We start from the raw sequence: 24,445 nt of genomic DNA on the forward strand, positions 1-24,445 counted from the left end.
TTGCTGGCAGGTATCATGCAGGCCTTCTTTTGTTTGGCTCCCATGTTGGTTCATTTGAAAAAAAAAAACAACTTGTAAAAACACCCTCACTGTGGATACCTCTGCTGAAATCAGTTGTGCAGGTTTGTTCCATGTTGACAAATTAAAGAATCTTGGATAGCTGCAGACTGCAGTTCCCAGGAGAAAGTGATGTGCACACATACACACACACACAAACACATCAAACACGATACTTGGCACATGCACACAAACTCTGACTCACACAGGCTCATTGTGAAATACGCAAGGCAATAAATATTTTTGCAGACAATCATGCTCTCAGTCACGTTGTATCTCACTCCTGACAGACAGGCGCAAATGCAGGCCCATGTAGCTGTATCTGATCTCATTCCCAACACAACAAAGTTCCTTCATATCAGCCAGTACCTGAGCAATATTCACCATAAAATAGTGAAAACTTAACCCAGTTAAACAAAACAATCCAACTGCTGCTTTTACTGTTACTCACTTTTCTCTTAATTTCTAGACAAAACTAACAAATAGTTATGTATCACAAACTGTAGTCTAGTAAAATGTGCCTAAAAGTGATGATATGCTCGGCTGGGACTCGTTTAAATTAATTATTTATGATATTTCAGTCTGAAGATCATCTGTTTTGGCAGATTTGTGGTCTCCCACTAAAAGCAGTTTAATAACAGATCCGTGAATTAAATGTACCCTGCGGAGTTTTAAGCCACCAGTTGCGCTAAGGAGCAACGTTTAGATGTGGGTCCATGTTTTGCTTGTAATGTGCACAATCACCACATGTACGTGATACACATTCCTGAAGCCTTTTCATGCTATTCCACTCCAGTTAGTGACGTACCAATGAGCCGATAAAGGCAGTGAAGAAGACAAGCACAAACTACCAAACATGGATGTAAAAATGCAGGATTTTAAATATTCAGAAAATCTCCTTTGCAAATGTTTTATGAAGAGGGAAATGCATTTAATATGTTTGTTGGACATCAAGGATACACAAAATGCAATTTTGTAAGAGAGACTGAATGCTCACTGCCCTGTTAACAAAAAAGTAAACAGGACTTGCAATGCGCAATACTGATTGTGAAATGCAGAAATACGCCTTGCAGCATTTAGTCTTTTGAAATGTGTTTAAAGAAATTTAAAGAAACAGAAATTTAGCTTTAGAGATAAACTTCCAAATATCCAGCATGTTTAAACAAGAGCGGTTCAGTGTTTTTTATAATAATCTGACTCGTCCTGCCAACTGGAAGTGTTGACAACATGTTTCCACACCCTGTCCTGCAGTGATGTTCTATAGTACCATGCTATATCACAACTGGGTGTGGTCAAGTGTAACAGTCCACACCCAGCTGTGTGTTCATAGTTTCAAAAGACATATACATTTCAACCAGTTCAGCTTTTCCTCTTTCCAAAATCTAGTGTGGAGTCACTCTTAAAAGCATAACGCATCAGTTAGCCATTAGCCGTGGCCACCGATTCTTTTCTACTGATTTCGACATACACCATTGCCTCTGTTTGCATTAAATTTGCATATTTGACAAGAATGTTGGCAGTACCAGTGGAAACTTTCAAATAAAGGCGAGTTCACAGAATGCAAATACACTCAATGGCTTTCGCAACAAAGAGCAAACAACAACAAAGCTCCCGAGTGCACAGATGCTGTCGCTCATGGTTTGATAAGTTGGCCTATCCATGTTCTTTCTCATGTGTTACTTGACTTTGTCTCCATTATCAGTCAAGGTACTTGTTTTGTCAGTTTTGTACTTCTCTCCTCATTCTGATTTCTTTATTTTAACTCAGTCCAGTTTGAAACGTCGTAGTGGTGACTATCATTTATTCACTTGGTCTTCATCCTTTGACTAATAGGTATTAATATTCTGTTGTTGAGCCTATATCAGTCTCTACAGCATGATATTAAATGACACACTACATCACGCACGAAACAGACAGATTTCATGAAAAAATGTTTAAAAGTCATCTTGAAACCAGACAAAATAATGAGAGTGTAATATAAAGCTGAAGTGTCTATAATTAAATGTACTTTGATACAGTGATATATGTGGATGGTTTAGAATTAAGAAAGAAAATCAATAAACTTTACAACCATAATAAATACGTATACCACTGCATATAATCCTGTAATCAAGCATATATAAACAACAGATCCCTGCCTCCATTTGGACTGACTAAGACACATATGGAAAACATAAATACACATATATACACACTCATATATATCATCTGACATCCAGTATGCTAATACTTAAAAGACGGCGCAGCCTTTCCTCCCACCCACCCAATAATTTAATGGAATCAAAAAAGTAGGCCAAGCATATGCAGCCACAGTCAAAGACGGCTTTCATGTTCCAGCATGCCACTGCAGTTTACATGGTGGATCTACACAGTGTAACATTTCCATTTTTATCCTTATAGAGGGAAGAGGAAGAGAGGGGAATGGAGACAAACAGGAATAAGGCCTCCACCGCAGGAGGAAGGTGGTGAAGTTATTTTCATATAGAGACCGGATAATCTAAACATTTTCATGTCTATAATAATATATTTCATGGTAGAAATGAGGTTAAGATAAATTAGGATCACTAAAAAGAGGCAGGATTTGATCTTTGCATAGAAATCCATGTCAAAGATTGTACATATACTTCTTTAAATTTGATTCAACTGTGATTATAGCTTCAATTTTCATTTAGCAGCTTGTTGCAGACATCGGCCCGCTCAGATGGACACAGTGGCCTGTACTTGACATTTCCAAGCAAACCAAAATCTTTTGTGTCCTTTTCCAGGTCATTTGGTGTACCCTGGAAGTCTGTGTTTTGGCAAAGCGAGCAATGGCAGGATGTGCGATATGAACCACAGCTGTTTTAGCCTACTGTGCATTTCAGTACCAACAGTCATGGAAAAAACAGAAATATGCGAGGAAGGACGGAGAAAGACAAGAGGACGGGGGGGAGACAGAAAGGCTACTTATGGCTTTTGGAGAGGTCAGCACTTCTTTATAGGGAGCGGAGTGGCTTTTCATAGAAATGTGGCCCAGTTGTTTTCAGCCGCTGATGCACCCGACAGTTCAAAAACAACCCCAGCTGTGGTGGAGAGTCATTGACGAGCCAAAAGCTGGGGGCTCACTTAGAGAAAGGACAGAGGAGAGAGGAAAAAAGATGAGAAAAAAAAAAACTTCTGAGATATAGAATGGGGAGGACTGCACAGGAGAGACATGGAGGGAGATTAAAAAAGAGAAGAGGAGAGGATATGAAGAGTAGCAGATGTTTCCCTTATGAGAGGTATTAAGAGTTGAATCCCTCTACCCACACGCTCTCAGTCATGTGCTTTCATGTTCACAGTGATATAGGCCAGTGGAGCACACTGTGAGCTGTGTTTGCTTACATTATGGGAGTGTACAGAGTATATGTATGTGTGCACATCACCATACACAAGTTCATACTGTACTTTCACATCCGTGTGTACGCTCATGTGTTCATGTGTGCCCCCATGTACAGTATGTTTGTACAATTAAAGGTGTGAAGCTGTTCCAGTCTGCTTTGTTTTCAAAGTGAAGCAGCATGTGATGTGGGCATGCCTGCGCCCACAAGTAGGCGCTCGCCTACGTGTATCTTCGCCATGTGCTCTTCTCAAATTTTTATTTACAGTCTGAGCAGGGAACAGTAAGATGGCTTCTTCATCCACCACGTACTTGTGTGAGTTTGTGAGTGTGTGTGGATGTACTGTACGTGCTTTCCCCCCTGACACAAGTAGGCCAACTGAGAGCGCACAGCAGCATAGGAATGCATGGCATGGGTCCAACCCATTCCAGCCGAGACTGCACTAAATCCTACTAGAACTGGTCCAAATGCAGCCGGAGGGGTTGTAGCACATATATCCCTCCACCACACCCCAACAGCTGCAATGGGGGTGGAGGTGAGTATGTGTGTGTGTGTCTGATCAGCCCCCCAGTGACTGGTGTATAGTCCATATTGTTGTGTCTCTATCTACAACCTACTTTTCCTTTGTTTGTCTTTGGATTGTGTTGGGAGGTGGAGGAAATATTATCAGATTCAAACTCAATTGTGTCTATAGAGTAGGGACATGCTTTGTAGGTCTCTGTGATACAATTTTAATAAATGAAATGACTTCATCGCATTAGTGCACATCATCAAAAGAGTGAGTGTCTCCAACATTTTCTACTGTTAAAATGAATCCTTGTGGTTTCTCTGCTGTCTCCCTTTATCGTATTTTTTTTCCCACACTGTCTTTCTTTTTCTATTTTGCTCTGATTCGAAGCCAGCTGCTCTGTCTGTCTCCAGGTACCTCTGGAAAGCTCTATAACTCAGAACTGGCAACGTCTCAAATGGTTTACGATCACTGCTAAAGGTCCAAAAAAAGCAGGAGGGAAATGATAATGGACTGTGTACAGCGACGTGAAATACACATCATTCTTCCCCTCTATCTGCTTCCCATGACACACTTAAACCTTCGTTCTATTAATCCAGCTTCTATCTTCCGCTGTCCCATATATAACTGTAAGATAACCCAGAGTTAAATTCTCCACATAGACCATTTCACACATGTGGGCTGTATAGGAATCTGCTGCCACTATAGAGTGCCAGAATCCCACCCAACTTCACGGTAGCTTTTTATTGCGCAGTGTGATTCCTCATAGATGAGTTACTTCATCATTCCTTCGGAAAAACTGAAACATTATAGTGGGATCTTCCGTCTATATTCTAAGATAGACCTAGACAGTAACATGTGAGCACCTTGTCATTTAAATTAAGACAAATTAATCATTATTTTCATAAATTACAGGTACTATTGGGTACTTCATATTGCAACTTGGGAGCATCTTGAGACAAAATGGATACCCCCCCTTCCTAGGCTTGTATTCACTCCAGATAAAAGCATACTTAGGCCTAAGTGAAATATTAAGATTTTGTTTGATGATTGCTTGGCTGCTCTTAATTACAGTTTTAAGAACACATCACAGGACACATATGTAGTTGTGAAAGTCAACAAATAAACACTATTTTTTCTTTGTTTTAAATGAAAAGGTACTTAAATTCCCCTGCTGGCGTAGGAGTATATTTGTCTTAGCATATGAGAAAATCCCAGTTTCATGTTTCGGTTTTTATGAAGATCAATTAATGAAACTGTATATATCAATAAATCAATCAATCAATTTTTATTTATATAGCGCCGAATCACAACAAAAGTCATCGCAGGGCACTTTTCACATAGAGCAGGTCTAGACCATACTCTTTAATTTACAGAGACCCAACAATTCCCCCATGAGCAAGCACTTGGCGACAGCGGTAAGGAAAAACTCCCCTTTAACGGGTAGAAACCTCAAGCAGAACCTGGCTCTTGGTGGGCGGCCATCTGCTTTGACCGGTTGGGTTGAGAGAGAGAAAGAAGGAGGGAAAGGGGGAGGGGGGGGGGGGACAGAATAACAACAATCATAACAATAACAACAATATATATGAAAATATATGAATACTTATGGCTAGTAATGTAGAATTTGTCTTGTCTAGCATGCAGTGTCAAAAGGTGAATCAAAAACACAAAAAGGAATATCCTGATTGGCTAAGAAAAGTGCTGCTACACTCTGGAAAAAGTGATCAAGTCTATCAAGTCTATAGAGCCCATCAGAGGGCTCCGCCTGCGCTCATAGAATTAGGGTTACAATATGTAACCTTAATTATTATTATTTATCTAATTCCAAGTTGTGTATCTTTCATGGTGAAGTAGTTTATAGGTAATAAGTAACACATTAGTCCCGTAGGGAAATTAGTCTGCTACAGTTACTCATTAAGCTGCCAGTCTTATGTAGGTCACGGCTGTTTTTGCACATTAAATGTTTTGCTGCTGCTTTGTTATCCATATCTCACTGCCACAGGAGTCACAATATCACCCAGAGACACATCTTACTCAGTGTGGATCAGTTCAACTTTGTAATATTTGGAATAAACGATTTAGTCTTGGATGTTTAGTTGTTACTGTCATCATTTCTGGTATCTGTGTCCATTTTAAGTCCAATGCTGGTGTAGATGGGGAAATTTGAGTATACAGTCACTATTCAGTAAAATCTAACTTTCTAACTTAAATGACTAATAATATAGTACCAGTGTGTGTGAATATGTGCTTTGTGTGTGTGTGTTTGTGTTGATAAATGGAAGGACATGGTGATAGTAATAAGTGTTTTGACTGTAGGTCTCTACAAAATGTTTTTTGATTGTGTTGTAGTAAAGCTGCAAGGCCAAGTGTGTGTGTGTGTGTGTGTGTGTGTATGTGCCTGAGTGCAAGCATATCTATATCAGTGCATTATTAAGCTGTGTTCCTTTTTTCACACTGGCACAGTGTGTTCTGTACATTTTACGTCTATGTGTTTTCACTAACACGTGGATGCTGCTGACACATCTTGACTGTGGGTGTTTTGAAGGCCTTTGACAAAGTGTATGTGTGTGTGCGTGTGTGTGTGCGTGTATGTGTGTGTTTGTGTGTGTATGTTCTCACACAGCTGTGTTCACAGTACTGAAGAAGAGGCACATATCTTCCTGTCAGCTGTTTTCTCTCTTGCTCTCTCAGTATATTTCTCCGCAGTTCTCAATCAAACTCTTTCTTTTCCTTTTAAATACTTTCTCGCCACCCACTCTTTCTCGCCATTTACTTTTTTTTAATACCTCTTGCTCTGACACCCCTCCCCACATCTCCCCTTGGTTTCTCAATCTCTCAATTTATCTGTCTGTCTAATCTCTAATTCACTCTAATTCCTGATCTCATCCTTCTCGATCCCCTTCACTAAATCACCTCCTTTATCTCCCCATTGTATCGCTCCATCTCTCTGTGTTGCCTCTTGCTCGCAAATTACATCTTCCCGTCCACATAAACAGGAAACAGCTGAGGTGTTGTGCTCTTTTGTCTCTTTCCTGTCAGTTTCTCAGAAAACCGCCCGAGATGAAGCTGACATCTCCACCAACCGTTCAGTGAAACGACTCAGGCACAGCAGGTTGATCATGTGGTTCGAGGTTAGCAGGCTGCATCGTGTTTACAAGTAGCAGGGGCTTTAAATGAACACGTGCTTTAGGGTAAAAGATGTAGAGTGGCTTTCTGTTTTTTCTCCAGCTGCATGCTGAACAGGGAAGTCACTATGAGGCTATCACACTAAAGCCCTGATGAAGTAAATTGAATTTACAGCCCTCAAAATTGCATCCACATTCTGTGATGCAACAGCAGCTTGAAGTCAAGAGAAGTTTAGATGAAGAATATGAGGATGTGAACCTTGTGTTCTGGTGTTTGTGAAATGTCTGCTGTCATACGCCTCTCACTAGGGGATTTTCTCCTCCAGTCAGCAGAAAGCCGATGGCCACTGATGCAAGTGACCTTCAATACAAGCCTCTATGTGTGTGTGTGTGTCTGTTTATTGAAGTGACCACAGCCTTCCTACTGTGTTTGTCTACGTGAATGAACTGTCTACACACTATAAAGAGCATGTGACTGATTGTGAGTGCCTCTGTCCTTTTTATACAAAATGTTCAAATAAATAAATCTGTCGTCGCATGCGTGTGTGTGCATGCATGTATACATACTTGCACCTCAGTGTGTGTGGCCAGACTTCATGCAGAGGGCCTCTTGCTGAGCCCCAAGGCCAGACTATATTTAGGTGGCTGGTTTTCTCTCTCTTGCTCTCCTTCTGAGTGGTTGAGAGCGTTGCCTACTGATTGGGAGAGGCTGACCACAGGAATATGTTGCCTCGGTGTCTGACCGCCTGACTTTCAGATAACCATATGTGGGAGAATACAAACGGATGAAGACATCAGCGGTGGTTAGCATGTTGGCTTATCATTAGGGGACAGAGCATGTTGGTATCACTGCTGCTGGGCAGAAACATAATGTGGGACAGACTCTAAAAACATAAACAGAGTATCATTTGGTTTCTCTTATAGAGTTACAAAGTGGAAGGAGACGCTGGTTCCAGATGTACTTTCATTTACCATAGTAAATCCCCATTGAAATATCTTCAATGTATCTCAACACAGAAACATAGTCTCTTGGATAACTTAAAGCTGCCCTAATAAATATTTTTATCTCAACAATAGATTAAATGACTATGCATAATGTGAAATGTGTGATGAACCCACAGAGAATTACCACCTGAATCTGTAATTCCCCCCAGCTCTACAGAGCATTTTAGTGTCTTTCAGCTCATTGTTTTGGTTTTACAACCCAAAACTTTACTGTTTCAGTTCACTATCATAGACAAGTTTAGCAACTAGCTGGTGTACATAGAATGAATATCAGACTTAAATTTGTTGAGTGGCCAATATATGACTCCAAATGAATGCTTTCAAACAATGGATAGTTGCTCTGCATCTGTTGGAAGTGTAAATAGGCACTTGTTTGCTAGCATGTTAGCAAAACCAACTTTATAATGTGGTAATGTGTCAATGTTGTATTTACAGCATGGTCTGCTGCTCCCATACAACCCAAAAAGTCAGTTAATACTGATTTACTATAGTATATAGATTTGTATTATGGACCTCCTATAATTAATTATTTCAACTCTGGATCCTGGGAATCATGTTTTTCTTTTTTTCAACCTCATTTCAATATGGTTGCTACTGAAACTGATGAATGTCTTATGGGGTTACTACATAAAGTGACATATGCAACAGAAAATGCTAACTGGGAGCTGTAGTTTTTATATACACAAGCGTCTCCCTTTTGAATTTTTATCAAAGAACCAGATAGTTTTGTATGCAATTGCTCATCTTTTGTACTGCTTCATTTTCATGCTGCCCAAGCCTTGGAAATGCTGCATCTTTCACCTAACATTGTCTATGCAAAGGACAAATAGGACTTTTACTTCAAGAACCCTGGGCACTCAAAAACTCCAACTCCTACTTTTTTTCATTGATACATTTTTTTTTCTTTCTTTCTCACTCAGACACACTATTATGTAACCCATGAAAACACAAGGATCGCATGCATCCAGAGACTCTATCACATGATTCCCACTGCGACCCTTCACCTTACCCCAATAAGGCTTGATGTCAGGGTCTGGAATGAATTCCTCTGCTGTGTGACTGTGGGCTGACTGGTGACACCGGCAGCTTGGAGAAGGAAGGATAAAGATAGACAGAGGACGAGGTGGTGGCGATGGAGTGAGGGAGGGGAAGGAGGGTGGTGAAGAAGTGATATGAGAAGAATCTGGGGGAAAAGAGAAGACATAACCTGAGAGGGAGATAAAGAGGGTGAGTAATGAGATGATCTATTTTTGCCTAAAGAGAGGAGAGAGGGCATGAGGAAGTAGAAGCTGAAGATAGACCATGGAGAGATACAGATCAAATCACGCGCTCTTACTTTACCTCTTTACCTCAGTTCCCATAAAAAGACATCTGTATTCCGCAGACAAGATAGTACAAGGCCTTACTGGTTAGCCTGTAGGAACACATACTGTAGTGAGATCTAGTAGTTTGCTGCTGCTGTGACACATTATACACTACATACTTTGTGTGTGTATATATATAAAAACACTATTTAAAGTGTCATTGACTCACTTTTAATTTTGATTAAAGCAGCATCTTTAATTCCAGAGATCCCCAACAGTTGAACATTTGTATCCCTGCAGGGCGCTTGTATGGCTTTTTTGTTTGTCTGTTCAGTTATGGTGGCAGAAACTATTTTGCACACTGACATTCATCTGTGTGTCTTTGCAAATTAGTCAGTGCTAAGCTAGGCAAAGACTACTGACAGGGCTAGTTGGTGACCGACTGTAGATGGCAAGCTAACATGCTAGCAAGACATGCTAGTGGTAGTCAGTCACAAAAGCTCACTGAGCTTCTTTTCTTTTTCCTCTCTACTGGGATGTTTACTTCCCACTGGCTTTTTATTCTCAAATTTGTACATAATTTCATTAGGAGTTACTGAAGATGAAAGAGCTATCTGTCCCAGCTTTCTAACCATGAGTTAGCCCGGTAAGTAATGAGACAGTAAGTTCACACACTTCATTCAAAAGACTTATTGGTACCATTGACTTCTCTCGTGTTTGTTAACTGTTTGCTAACCATTCCCCTTATGCAGTCTATACTCTGACAGAGAATAGTTAAATAAAAGTGGATTGGTCAAGGAAGCTAATAAGCTGCAATTGCTTCCTCCATTTTGGACTCTCCATTCCCTCAAAGATTTGTGCTGTCAAGCAAGCTTGCTATTTCTATCAACAGCATGGATTTGAACATCGAAATTCATCAAAGTTGTACTCAATGTAAAAAAAATTGTGTGGATTTACTCCACCCATGAAGTCAAACCCACTGATCACAACAATTCCTTTCATATGACTCAATTTCCAAACAAGATTTTGTCATTTTAAATTCCGCTAGCCATAACATAGAGTTTTTCCATACAGGTCATAATGGGTATCTATAAGAGGTAAATTAATGATATAGATTGTTTGGGTTGAATCAGTTTTAACTAAAAAAGAAAAACAATGATTGAAATTGAGAAAAGTCACTCATTTTAATAAGAAATCCAGGGGTTGTAAACATGTAACGACTAATGTAACAACTTAGAAAGGATCACATTTGATAAACAATTTCATATACTGTAATTTGTGTCATCTGTACACTGTACTTAAAGTATATTAGTCTGTTTCATTTTGAACTCTGTTACATGACCTCTAGTGCAAAGTCTAACCCAGTAAAGAGACACATGTGCGCACAGGGCACATGTCTAAATAGTCATATGTGTACAAACAGGCAGTTTATGCATTCACTCTTAAGTAAATATACAATAAACACACACACACACACACACACACACACACATTCATCCATTAAGAAAGTAAAGCTAACCAGTACAAACATAATATTTTCACTCTTCCTTGTTTGATTTAAGACAAGGCGTTCACTGTTCAACTGTCATACAGTAGTAACCTCTTCCACAAAGACCTCTCCCTCAGTCAATCCACCCAGGATTAGTGATGTGGCCAGCCCAAGCTGGATGCCTTTGACCCCACTGTCTTCTATTTCATTCAATGTCCCTGTTTGGATGCTGCTGGGAAGGGCGTGTGCAGCGGGGGCAAAGCAGATGTCAGAACTGAGGATGAATAGTGCCCTGAGGGGAAGGAGAGAGATAGCTGGTATAGCCTCTATACCCTGGAGACCCACACAGGCAGGGCAGGGATCTGTTTCAAAGAGGAATCAACTTGTCCTTGGCTTCTGAATGACGCACACTCTCACATGAGGAACACATGGATACTAATAAGGTGGAAACCCGATGAAAAAACACACTGAATACAAAACAGCTAAGATTTGCTAAAGATTTCTGGTTACACAGATAATAACATATTTTGCCAAGGACCCACATTTACACAGTAAGATTTTTTGTAAGTGAATTTTTTGTATGATTCTTTGTGTATTAATTAATGGCAATATTTCCTTCACAATGAAATAGAGAAATAAAAACAGTTTTCCCTTTGCTGGGGACTCCCTCTTGACTCCTGCACCCATCTTTGACAAGTACTGCTGTACCAAAAACACACACAAAGGTCACAGTGTGAAGCACATTCGCAAAAGGGCTGTGTGACTTATGCAGCTGCGGCATAGCTTTTTGTCCTTTAAGCAGAAGAGCATACACACACACACACACACACACACACACACACACTGCAGGAGGGCTTCCCTGTCATCTTGCTGGCAATAAAGTGGGCCCCAGATGTCTGCCTCCCCGTTAGGAGACACACAAGCTCACACTGTCACTCACCATGCCTTTGTTCTCAGACAGCAACATATTGTTTGTACACAATATTTAGACTCAGTGTGCATAAATGTTGCCACAGACACCCGAGGACAGAGTAGACTGACATGTTTTTGCTTCGTCCATAAATAATAAATCTAAAAATCAGTTGATGCAGTAGAAATCCAGTACATATTAAGGTCAATAACTTTATGTAAACTAAGGTGACCTGACTTTGTTTATCATTCCTTGTCATCACTGTATCATAGCATCAAGCTAAAATAATCTCACAAGGTTCTTCTTATCTTTTCATGGTAATCAACCACACCTTCTGGAAACTTTCTACCTAATCAAATCATCTCTTCAAGGTGACCTGTGTTGCTATGTGATTGGGTGGAGCAGGCAGGAAATATTACACTGGTATTTCATCAGTGCCACGCTGAAACTCCAATGCAATTCTTGGATGACAATTTGATGATGTTCTGACATACGGTGCAATGGAACTTGAATACAGTGAAGTTTTTCAGGATAGTCAGAGGATATTGGTACTCATGTCTCATATATTTCCATAAACTCATAATGAAGCTTGTTTAAATACATTAAGAACATTTGCAATGCAGTGAACCACAAGTTGAATCCTGTTAAAAACATTCAGGAGATTAGGCTATTTATGTGAAATGACCTTACATGTTCCAACAGCTATCAAATATTTACACTATATTATCAAAATGATGAGTTTCTATACAAGCACAGTCTATGCAATCTACTTCTTATTTTTCTGAGATGAGAAAACGTGTCAAAACATCTTGCTCAAATGAGTCATTGCAAAACCCTGTCCGGGGAGGATTGCAAAATCCAGTTAAATCTGGATCACTTGTGCTTCGTGTTACTGTTGGATAGTTCTTGATATTTTCATACAAAACAAACCACACTGGGCCATTGAGTCTGACACACCCTGGGAATCTTTGACCTGCTTCTACACTGATCGAAGAAGGGAATTTAAAGCAGTATGCAGCACAGAGAATTTGTACAAAAAAAAAAACAACTGCCTGTGGCATTTAAGAAAACAAATAAACTGAAGTAAAAGGCTTAAACATGGCTGAAATCTCTCATTGTGCTTCATGCTGACAGACTCCAATGATTTAAAACTACAATACCCACACTCCCCGGCTGTTGAGGGGTAGAGGCCTCGTGCTAGCCAGTGTTTGGAGAAGTAAAGCCCGACTTAAACACAAGCCCAGTCACCTTCCCTCTCTGTGCCCTCCGCCCCCATGCCCTCGGCTCCTGCTAAACCAGCTCTTCTCGTTCCCTCCTTTGTCTGTGTGTCAAAACGAGCCAAATGTTTTTCTTTTTCCGCCTGCTGCTAAGCAACCTGGGGGATTCAGAGTGCTGCAAAGGATTGCAGTCTTAATCCAAACTCTGGGTTTTGCAAAGTCAGCTGGTTCGGGTGCAGCGGTATTGTGCATATCGGTGCCCTGGCAGAGTTAGCACTTTTTTTCCAAGTTTTTGAGAAAATCCTCGCTAATGGTACCATCTGTCGCAGCCTATCATTTAAGTGGTAGAAGCACTCGCAGTTGCATTTGGATGGAGAACGGAACGCTGAGTTTTATTTTCAAGTGTGCAAAAAAACACCATGTGCATGAGCATTTGGATGTAAAGTGATTGGATTTGCTGATCAGGGCAGGCAACAGACCTTTTAAGGCAAAGCGGCAAAGGGCTTATGAAATGTTCCACAGTTGCTCCCAAAATACAGAGCTACATCAACATTATTGACCGTCATCCAGTCCATCAGTGCAGCAGGTTTTCTCAGTTTGCATATTTATATTCCACAGCAGTTTAAGGCACCATTGCATTTTTTCTTAATTTATTATTTTATTTAGCAGCGTATGTGAATCTATCTATATGTAAAGTGCAGTTTTCTGTCCCAAGAGAGGAACAAAAGTTAGTGAGGCAGTAAAATTGCTGACTTGATCTCCTCTCCAGTCCTCTTGGCACAGTTGGCCCACTCAGTCCTCACAGACTACGAGGTCAAATTCCAATCTGGGCCTCAGTGGGGCAACATAGGCGTTAAAAGTTTGAATAATATATGAGACATAGTCTAAGATCCTCCTTCAAGTATACCATCAAAAGCAGCTATAAGACTAACTTTAAATTTGATTATTAGTGTGATTTTAGTTGTAAAGCTGTCATTGAATAATACAGAAAAATATGTAAATAATGACACAGCTCACAGGGAATATGATGCCAAGATAGGAAATCTTTTATTACAGAGAAAAAAAAACTTTTCTTCCAAAATATAGAAATCTGTACAACTTCCGCACAATCAATTTACATGAACTGTACAAATTTACAGCAGTTCATCACAACATACCCAAGGAAAAGAAACTCAACACGATAAAGATGTACTGACATGAGATCACAAGATAGACAGCTTTTCATCTTGGGTAAGCTCAGATTTTTTTGTCTATTTTCTGGTTTTGTAAGTAAATAGAAAAAAAAGGAAAAAAAAACTGAAAAAAAGAAAAAGAAGAAAAAAAAACAAAGGATACGTCTACACTTACAGATCATGGAAACTAATATTTTTTTTTACCAAAACAACTTTGGTCCTTGCCAACACTCCCATCACAAATGGCTTCACTTACGAAAAGCGTTATCCATGTTAAAAGATGAAATACAAAAGGAATACATCTAAAAACACCTCAGGATAGCAATTATTGGCACTTCCCATGTGTAATGTTATGTACTCTACCATTTGTTGTACAGTTACAATACATTCTACAATATGTAAAACACCTCAAATGTGAAAGTGGCAATAATTCAACTAATCGATGACAATATTGACACAAACAACAACAAAACTGCTGTTCCCTTCCTGTTTCATGTCTTAACATGCACAACTTTTCCATAAGGGTATTTATTGAATGTCTGAGGCCTGAGTTTGGCAATACATTCCAGGAGAGACTCCTCGCGTCTCAAAGAAAATGTCACACAACTTCAACTTGACATATTTAGTGCATTTTATGTGCTATTTTATCTCTGACTACTCAAAGCACTCTTACAACAATTCTGTAACCTATGTGCGCACAAGCTGAATGGATGCCATTTAAATAACCAATATTACTGAGGACTTAGACCATTTTGGGTGGTGGTAGTACAGTTCAGAAGGTGTTGAAGGGGATTTTAAATTTTTTTTTTTTTTTAATTTTGTAGGTCTAAAAACGAGGTTTGTTAAAAGTGGGTTAGATCACCAGACTAAAAATCCTCTTAAAAAGCGGATGAAAAGGAGCAAATGGGGATGGCAGAGTGGAAAGATGAGAAAATCTACCAGTGTGACCATAAAATACATCTAGAAAAAAGTGAGACAGGACAATCTCACATCCGAAGTATAGACCAATCTCATGACTTCTTGTCACATGACATAAAAAAAGCTATAATGGAGCAGCTTGATTTAAAACTGGTGTCCACCATGGAAACCAAAGCTCTGGGCTCCCATCCCAGTGAGCTCCTCTCCATCTGGCCAACACAGAATCACTGCTTTTCACAGATTGCTGAAGGGAGTATCAGCAGAGAGCAGGGGAGGAGGGGGTTAGGGGGTTGCAGTGCGTCAAAGGCTATAGCTCTATTACCCATGATCCTCTCAGGCTTAGGGGAGCTTAAACACCCATAGGTCTGGCCATGACTGGTGAACCAGCCTGCCGTGACAGATTTGGCCAGCGGCTACGGGCTGAGCGTCGCCTGTAGCCGCCCCAGCATCTGTTCCAGCTTGCGGTTACCACTCACCGCCCCAGAACCAGGAGTGAAGTGGGGGTACGTCAGACAGCCATCACATCCTTTCATATGCATGTAAACAAAGTTGCTACTCAAACTCAGTAATCAAGTGCAGCGCAATCCAGTGAGATGAAAACAGAAAACAATGGCCTAGTACCCTCAATTCTTCATCTTTTATCCATGTTTCCTTGTCTCTCACTAGCCCCCCTAGTGCAGCTTGAGCACCCCATGCGCGTGTGCTGGTTTTTATCCATCACTGCTAAGGGAGGGTTGAGGGCTTCTGGTCAGGGTGGGGGATGTTGAATAAGTCCAGAGGGGGGGCTGGAGGGATTTTAGCTGCCCTGGACAAATGAGTCCGGCCCTGGCCCCCCCTCTCTCACACACCAGCTCCCCGTCCCCGCCTTCCTTACCCAACTCCCCGCGGTGATGGATGATGATATGTGTCACATTAAATCTACCTGCATCCACAGGGGGTCAGCTAGCAGCATGCTGGCTTGCTTTTGGCTTAACAGGAGGTCTGAGCTGAGGGGTGATATGTGGCACTTGAGGCACTCTAACCCCCACACCAAGAGGTGGGGAGGGGGTGGAGGGTGTTGCAGCTGCCAGGCTGGAATGGGACACCTCCAGTGAGGGCCCGGGCAGCACATTGCGCACCAGGCTGGCTCACATAAGCCTGATATTAGTTTAAAAATCACAAATGGCTCATAATTCATGAAAATGAGGTCTCCATAAGGCAATGCACCACACAAAAGGATAAGTCTTTCCCTTTCAAAGACCTTGGAAATAACTAATGTAGATGAAAATAGAGGGCTGACAAGGCCTGTTGTTGTTTATAATTCAAGTTAAAATTAATCTCTGAACAGTCGGTGCTCCAGACCTCCCTTTGGCCAAAGTCTCACACAGTCATCACTTAGTCCAGACCTTTCAGACTGACTTTTTTTTCTATCAGCAACACAAATCACCATCTGTGTGTGTCTGGGGGGGGAAAACAGCTTAGCTCTGCATACTGCCAGAGCGTTGATGAACAGTGCCATATGAACGGATGACAGAATGTTTCTAACATACCACCAAAAATACTCTCCACCTAAAAAAAAAAAAAAAAAAAGAAATCAACAGCTCTGAAATGTTCACAAATACAGTGTAAAAAATGGTTTTGAAATCCAGAGTTGCACACTCCCGATTCAATAGACATTAGTCTACCCCGACACGGGAGCTACAGTATGAACAAACGGCTAAAAATGGTTAGGGCAATAAAAACGGTGTGAAAATATGACATTCGAATGGATGGAATGCAGGCGATTTTCTCTAAAAAGTACACATCCCACACAATCTCACGTCAAAGTGCATTCAATGTCAATTCTAACAGGGCCACGAGACCAAAATTTGGGTAAAATAGGCCCCCCCTTTTGCTACACTTTGAATTTTGGTGATGCAGGAGATGACAAAGTGGTGAGGGAAAAGGGGGCAAATTAACAACACAGGAACTTGATTGTGAATTCAAACAACATTCATTAACTAGGGGGAGGTGGAGGAGACTGGTCTCCTGCCCTCCCCCTGGAAAGCTACACATACATGGGTGATGGGAGGGCGACAGTGCAACGGGACACACTGGTATCCATAGGTAATAGGTGTCACAACACATTCCACTTGCATACGGGCTGAGAGAGGTTGAGATGTAGGTTTTCTGAAGCTCATGGTTGATGGTGGAAGGTGGAGGAAGAGAGGTTAGACTGAAAGCCTTTGCTCCAACAGCTACAGGGTAAAGAAAACTAATTCCCTGTGGTCCAAAAAGGGTGTTTTATAGAAAATAGAGATGCTCTTGTTGGGTGTTTCTTTACCTTGAGCTAAGAGAGCGAAAGGCACAGTCTAAACCTCAACTTCCTCCTCACCCAGGAAACAAAACAAATTAAAAACAGCAAATTGAAAAACCTCTGGATTTTGAAATTCATGGGGTAGCTCCCGGTAAAAATTCCTTACAATTTAGGTTTTGGTGTTTTGCGGTGGTGTGTTGAACATGTACCCATAGTAACCACAAGTAAGAAAAGTGCAAAGTCAATGTTGATAGCCCCTTCAGAGATGGAGCTGATCACCATGTTGTTTACAGTCGGGGGTGGGGGTGGGGGGGTATGTGGAGTCAGTCTCCATGGGGGGTTCCTGGTTGGTTGGTTGGTTGGTATAGCTGCCCCAACAGTTCCATTTCCACAAAGCCTCTCCAAAAAAACGGAGTGCCCAGCTGATCCAATGACACAACAGAACAGATGATAATGGGGAGAGAGGGTAAAAAATATCAAACCTACAAGGTTTCCATCACCTGGACGATAGGCCACATCCTCTGTTTTTTTTTTTTTCTTTTTCTTTTTTCTTCTTTCACTATTTCATTTCATATTCTTAGCTTTAAAAAGGCTCACCCTGATCTGGTCAAGTGATCTGACCAGTAACGGCGTGACCCTGAACAAAAGTAGGCCGGGGTGACAGTATGCCTCTTTAACTGGACACAGTCATCATATTGTAGGCTTTGGAGGGACTGGTTCTGCCCAGCACCATCAGTTCCTCCTTGCAGCTGATGTGACTGTCCACCATGGGGCTCACCGACCCGCTGTTTCCTGAGGGGGAGCTGGTGGTGGCTGTTACCGGCATTCCTATGGGGCCGGGCTGCGACTCATACAGGACGCAGATGGAGCCGTCCTCGCCAATGCGGTAGGACACCTCGAAGGGGTCCACCCAGAGCGTGAGCTCACTGGGCAGCAGCAGGTAGAGTTGCTGGATGGTCAGGCCGATGCGCTGGCCTGCCTGCCCCACCAGTGGGTCCATCTTGTGGTTGATGCGAATGCAGCGGTAACCTGAACCCTTGCAGGGCCTGTCTGGGAACCAGTGGTGCTTATAGTGCTCTGAAGGGATAAAAACAAGAGAGAGAGGATGGAGACAAAGTTTAGCTTTGGAGTGATTACCATCAGGCTGCATGTAAGAACATGTAATGAGGGTAAGATAATAAGGACATATGCACTGATAAATGTTGAGAGAAGAGGGGCCAAACAGAAAATTATTACTCATTGCTGTGGATACTGTTTCATGCCCAGAAATGCTATACACAGAAACACAGGAACTGGAGTGACCTGAAGTTGAACAAAGGTCGAAACAGAAAACAGACAGACTGTACTTTGCGTTAGATAAGTCCACATAGGGCTGTAACAGTATGGATTTTTTCTTACTGCAGTGAAAAAGCAACATATGCCTGCAGTTTGGCGGTTTACTACCCCCCCCTCATGAAAAAAAAACAAACTATGGCCTTTTTTAAAAATTATATTAGTGTGTGTGTGATGATGTTGCTCCTTGCAGTTATGTTGAAAAAGTACGATCTGTTTTGATTAAAACACCATACATTTTCCCTCCTCCTCCACCCTTCCAGCCCTCCACCCCGCGGCAGTGAATTCAGCTCAGCTTGATTTACTCAGCGGGTCACGGAGACAGTGTAAAGCACAAACATACACGGCCGGAGTCCCTGCTGTTTCTCCGACTGTGGAGTAAAACGGGCGGAGGCAAAGTGCTCCACCCTTCCACGCTCATGAGTGCTATGCCCAGCAAAATGCTGTCAGGAAATGCATCTCACCCGGCATAGCGATGATGAGTACTATGACTGACAACCACTGTGATTTACATACGGGCCGGCTCGCACAGTTCAAACCTCTGATGAAGAGAGGTATGTCTGGCACTATTCGCTCCTCTGTGATGAGGAATATGCTAAACACACATACACACACAACTGGAGAGAGGGGGTGTGTCTCCTCTCCCCTCTTTTACTCCATTAAGGAAAAAGAGTGATGATGGTGGAGCCTTCTGCCACACTCATGGGCGCTATGCCAGACGATATGCTGTGAAAAGGCACATATCGCCCAGCATAACAACTATGAAAACAGTGACTGACCCCCCACTGTGCTCGCTGCCTCCGTCCTCATACGGTCTGGCTCACACAGTTCAAACCTCTGGTTGAGAGATGTGTGTCTAACAGTATTACTGCATCTGTGGTGGCGAATATGCGAAACACACACACACACACAAACAGGTGAGAGGGGGGTGTGTCTCCGTCTCGTTCTTCCTTGTTCAACTCCACTCAGGAGGCAAGTGAGGATGAACACAGAGACACAATGTCAGCCACTGAATATCACACAGCTGGTGCATTCACGAACCTCGCCACCTGCTGTAACTTTCACTAGCAAAAACTAGAAATTGTGGCGATGACAATAATGAGCTCAACCCCACGCTAGGCATCACATGACTGCGGTATTGCAGTTATCGTCACAGCCCTAAGTCCACATGATTTAATAAACTTTGTATGGCTGTAAAACTGTTAATGTTAAAAATGAAATCATAAAAAAGCCACTGTGTATTTCAAAGGTCTAAGATAACTGTGTGATAAATCATAATTTATTCTTAAAATGTTTAAAAGGCTGAGATAAATTTAATCTGCAACAAAACATTATTGCTTGCTGTTTGACAGTGTGTATATTTGGGTTGTTTCCAGATATTAAACAAGAGTAAGGCTTGTTGATTAAGGCAAGCAGATCTTAATCTCATGTAATGCGTTTTTGCCAGGAGGCAAATTTAAGGGTTATGAAACGGGATGGGATCTGACTTGTCAGAGTAAATCAAACAGACTATTATATAAAAACCATTAACTGTAACTTTGGAGATTGAGGGAAAAATATTCTTTGTGTAAAACAAAACTTTTATAACCCATCTAAATTTAGTTACTACTAATAAGTAAGTGATCACATATGACTTTTGTGACAGTCATATGTGATAGACTGTTTCTTATTATAGTTAGCCTATAGCTGGTAAAAATAAGCAAAATATACTTGTTTCCACAAAAATACAGGGTGTTAAAGAGTGCAGCAGCAAAAGAAAGGAAAGAAAAACATCACCACCTGTTATAGGCCTGATAAGCAGCCATAAACAGGCGGCCAGAGGCACCCTGGGCGTACGTGACAAAGAAAGGGCCATTGAATTGCACAATCCCTCCCCTGGCCGTCGTCAGTGTCAAAGTCTCCCATGACTGGCTGAACAAAAACACCAAAAGTGTTGAAGTCTCAGCCAGCCATCTGGGACACACGGCTCCGCCTCTTAAAGGGAGAGGATCCTATTTGTCTCGTCTGTGTGGAAGTTTTTTAGAAGTGCAGTGAAACCACTGACTGACTCAGAGTGACGCCATTCACGGTACGCTTCAGGCATTTCGGTGGTTAAGATGATGTGAGAAACATTAAACTGTTGACTGTATGATTCGGGTGTATGAGGAAGTAAAATGTGACTCCCTCTTTTCTTACAACTTCACTTTTAGCATGTAAGAAAGCTTACAAATCTTATTTTTCTAGGAAAGCTGGACAGTTTCAAATCTCTCCTTTGTTCTGACCTTCTCATTTACTGACACCCCCCCTCCCCTCCTATTTACTCTGACAAGCCTCATCCATATTGAATTCCCATTCATGCTAACTGCATTGTGGCCAATGAAAAACGTTGTAAGTGAAGTAGGCCAGTATTCAGGCTGGGGCCCGGAGGCCACCTGTATGCATCCACAGGATAATAACACCCCCCCTTCCCTTCCTCCGTGTACCGTGTCTTATCACAGAAGGCTGTATACTGCCGAGCTAATGGAGGGGTTGGCACTCATGAAAGAGCACAAGGGGCTGGATGAGCTTTCAGCCATCGGACTGAGCCACAAAGGCAGCCACCTACAAACCCTGGAGCAGCTGGGAAAGGATCAGCTCAGCAGGGCCTATTCTTAAAAATGAGGGCACATGGGAGGTGAAGGAGGTGGTGGGGGGAGGAAATGGGAAACGGAAAAGTAAGCAGACTAGTGTGCGCTTAAACCTAAAGAGTTTAACGGAAGTGGGTTGTTTATTCATTGTAGCTGACCTCTAATACTAACAATACTTTAAGTGAGTCTGCTTTGGATATTTTCCATTTGAAGTCATTTTCTACAAAAGCGTCAAATCTCGCTGCTTATAAACAGGAAGAATCAAACCCCAGACAATTACGCAACTGCCGTGATTTCATTGTGGTCATTGGGACTAATTTCCCCATCTTACCTTCGGCTCAACACAAACAAGAGAAGCAAGGCACCAAGCTTTTCAGTACACAGACACAATAGTGAGTGATGATGGTGTTTTCCGAGCACAAAAGCACTCTGGCTGGCCTAGTTCAGCAGCGAGCCCCACAGGGTACTATCACACACATTCAGTTTTGTTTTCACATATTTACGTTGTGGTCAAAATGGTTCTTTTGTCAAAAGTATTACTTTTTCATTTAATTAGATTATAAACAGTTATATGGTATTCTTTCTACATCTACAGCGGTTTCTTAAAAGGTTGAGGTTTTTGCATGTGACACATTAAACCTTACAATTTACAACACTTTGATGTAATTAATGTTTATGTGCACTAAATATAGGGTGGGTTAATAGTGTTTCAGTGGATTTCCCCTCCATTTCCTCGCTCATTAAGCTGCGCTGCCTCCGCCTTTAATGTCCTCCTATAGGCGCCCACCAAAACATCCCCTCCCCCACATACAGGCCTCACACCAGACTCTGTTTAACCCTAACTTTTGTCTGTTTACAAACACAGCTGTTGTAACTCATAATTTGCTTTTCTAGACAATTAATTTATCAGATTTGATCACTTAACATACATACATACATACATACATAGGCGATTCTAAGACTCCTTGCCTATATAGATTGTAGTCTGTCTGTGGTACCAAATGGTGAGTTTAGGATGGCTTTGTACTCATGCATTGTTTTTTTACCTCCCTTAAAGAAAACAAGCTATATTTTTTATTATTGTAATGTTTATATTGTGCTGTGTTCTTGATATGTTATCGTTATTATTCTTTTATTTTTCTAAAGAGTATTTCATTTAAAAAAAAACAAAAAAACAAAAACGGGAAAATCTACAAAGTAAGACTTGTTTATGAGCGATTGAGGCCCTTATATAGGAAATGTAGGTCATCTGCTGCTCTACGTGCTCAGGAGATGGAGAGAAGCAGATGTATAGCAGCTTTAGAGCCCCCGAGACTGGAATGTGTTTACAGCAGGAAATGAGACACAATCCCTGAGCAGCACTGTTCTCTAAAACTCTTTTAGTGCTCAAATTAAACCTGTGCGTAAAGTCTTGGGCGCGTATGGGCGCCATATCCTGAGAAATAAAACAGAAAAAAACGGCGCTTTGATTTCCATTCATTGGAAAACAGCTGAGTGTGTTGTTTGTTTGATGAATGTTTAGTGAATGAATGTGAGATGTGATTAAAAAATAAATAAATTCGACTATAACTAAACTTTAAATCCCAAAAAGAACATCCAACTGTGCGTTTATGTTATAAACTTTCAGTAGAAACAAGCAAATCAAAAGTCGCAAAATGTTATGTTTTATATAAAGGATATATTATAAAATGAAAAAAACCCATTACCTTAATACTTCTAATAGTAATGTTTGATCTGACATTGGATTTGTTTTCATTATTAACGTATTTTGTCCAATGCATTACGTAATTGAGCAGCCTCTTGTAACTCACTGGGGGCTGTTTTGCTTTATCGACCGAGGCGCACTTCCTTGTTTGAGCCAAGCGCCTCTTTCCACCCCCCCTCCTGCTCTTCCTCCCGACAAAGTAACAAATTTATAACCCTGATTTTGCGTCTTTGTTTTTAAATTTCGATTTTATATCGATTTAATCGTCGACCAATCGTCTTAGATCGCCAAAAGTGTTTATACTTTGTCGCCCCCTCTTTCTCCTACGTGCGCAAACAGTGGTGCGCTTTGGTAGCGCTGATAGTGATACTTGAGAGAACAAAGAAAGGCTTCTTCTGAATCCCTCTCAAACCGATTAGGACCCGAATTTAAGCACTTATTGATCAAATAAACCCATAACTTCAATTATTAAAGTGTAGTTTACAATGTGAAACGTTTTAAAGAGGTGTTGTGTGCGTGTAAAGTGGACATTTTCTGGTTTCCTTACCTGCCAAAATGTCCTGTAAGCTTTGGCTGAATGTTTGGACCTGTCGATCGTTTACGTGTCCTTTTACCCTCAGAAATCTCGACAGAAATCCGACGGCGGCGTTGATCTCCGGTTTCATCGTTCCCCGGGCACAAAGGGTATGCATTGAGAAAGACAACGGCGACGATCCGTCCGCGTTTCTTGATTTTCTTTACGTGTTTGTCCGACTCTTCGTCTTTCTCTCCACTTCTGGTCTGCGATCCTTATCTGTTGGCGCTTGTGTTGTTTCTCTTGACATTTATTTGTCGAGGTAGAGGAGAGTTTTTTTTTTCTTCAGAGAGAGTCCGTGTGCGAGGACGGTACAGTGTTTGGAAAAAGACGCCTGTTGTTGGTAAATAACAGGGGGTTGGGGGGGCGGGGGGTCCCTTGTTGCCACGTTCACCGACCCTCCCTGTTCACTTTCCTCCGCCAGAGTGAAGATCTCCGAGTGGGGGAGCGGGTTTTTATAGCGCCCCCTCCCTCTCCACAGCGCCGACACAAGCTGCTACAGCAACAACAGCTCACCAATCGGGGCCCCTGTGACCGTCTGACGAGCCACATATAGGAGGAGTGGAGCGTTCACGTCACCGCTCTGAAAATAAACAGAGGTACACAGCATGAAACCACGGTGCGTTCAGGGACTGTCCGTAAGACGGGAAGTACGAGAGAAAAAAAGGGAACAAAAGCGAAGAAAACAAAGAAAAAGTCGAGAGGTCCTTGTTGAAGAAGTTGGTCTCAGCAACAAGCATGCTTTATTGTTTCTGTATTCTTGTCTTCTACTTTATCCTTTATTTAATCAGGTAAAAGTCTCATTGAGATTAAAATCTCTTTTTCAAGAGTAACCTGGCCAAGAGAGCAGCATAAACATTGTTACAACAATAAACACAAACAATACAAA

The 24,445-nt window shown here is 41.5% G+C and overlaps 1 protein-coding gene across 1 annotated transcript; it reads right to left on the reverse strand.

Moving 5' to 3' along the window:
* Positions 1 to 13,997: 13,997 nt before the first annotated feature.
* Positions 13,998 to 23,993, reverse strand: btg1 (B-cell translocation gene 1, anti-proliferative). Its single transcript, XM_044342718.1, has 2 exons — positions 23,530 to 23,993; positions 13,998 to 18,416 (listed from the first exon to the last, which is right to left on the reverse strand). Exons 1-2 carry the CDS (start codon positions 23,672 to 23,674, stop codon positions 18,013 to 18,015), a joined length of 549 nt encoding a protein of 182 aa, XP_044198653.1. The 5' UTR covers positions 23,675 to 23,993; the 3' UTR covers positions 13,998 to 18,012.
* Positions 23,994 to 24,445: the final 452 nt, after the last annotated feature.

This window comes from Thunnus albacares, chromosome 23 (assembly GCF_914725855.1).
Source record: "Thunnus albacares chromosome 23, fThuAlb1.1, whole genome shotgun sequence".
Lineage (NCBI taxonomy): Eukaryota > Metazoa > Chordata > Actinopteri > Scombriformes > Scombridae > Thunnus > Thunnus albacares.

Coding starts and splice junctions, on each gene's coding strand:
- btg1 (XM_044342718.1), bottom strand. CDS start 23,674: ATGCATACCCTTTGTGCCCGGGGAACGATGAAACCGGAGATCAACGCC. Junction 18,417..23,529: donor CTTACAGGACATTTTGGCAG/GTAAGGAAACCA, acceptor TTATCCCTTCAG/AGCACTATAAGCACCACTGG.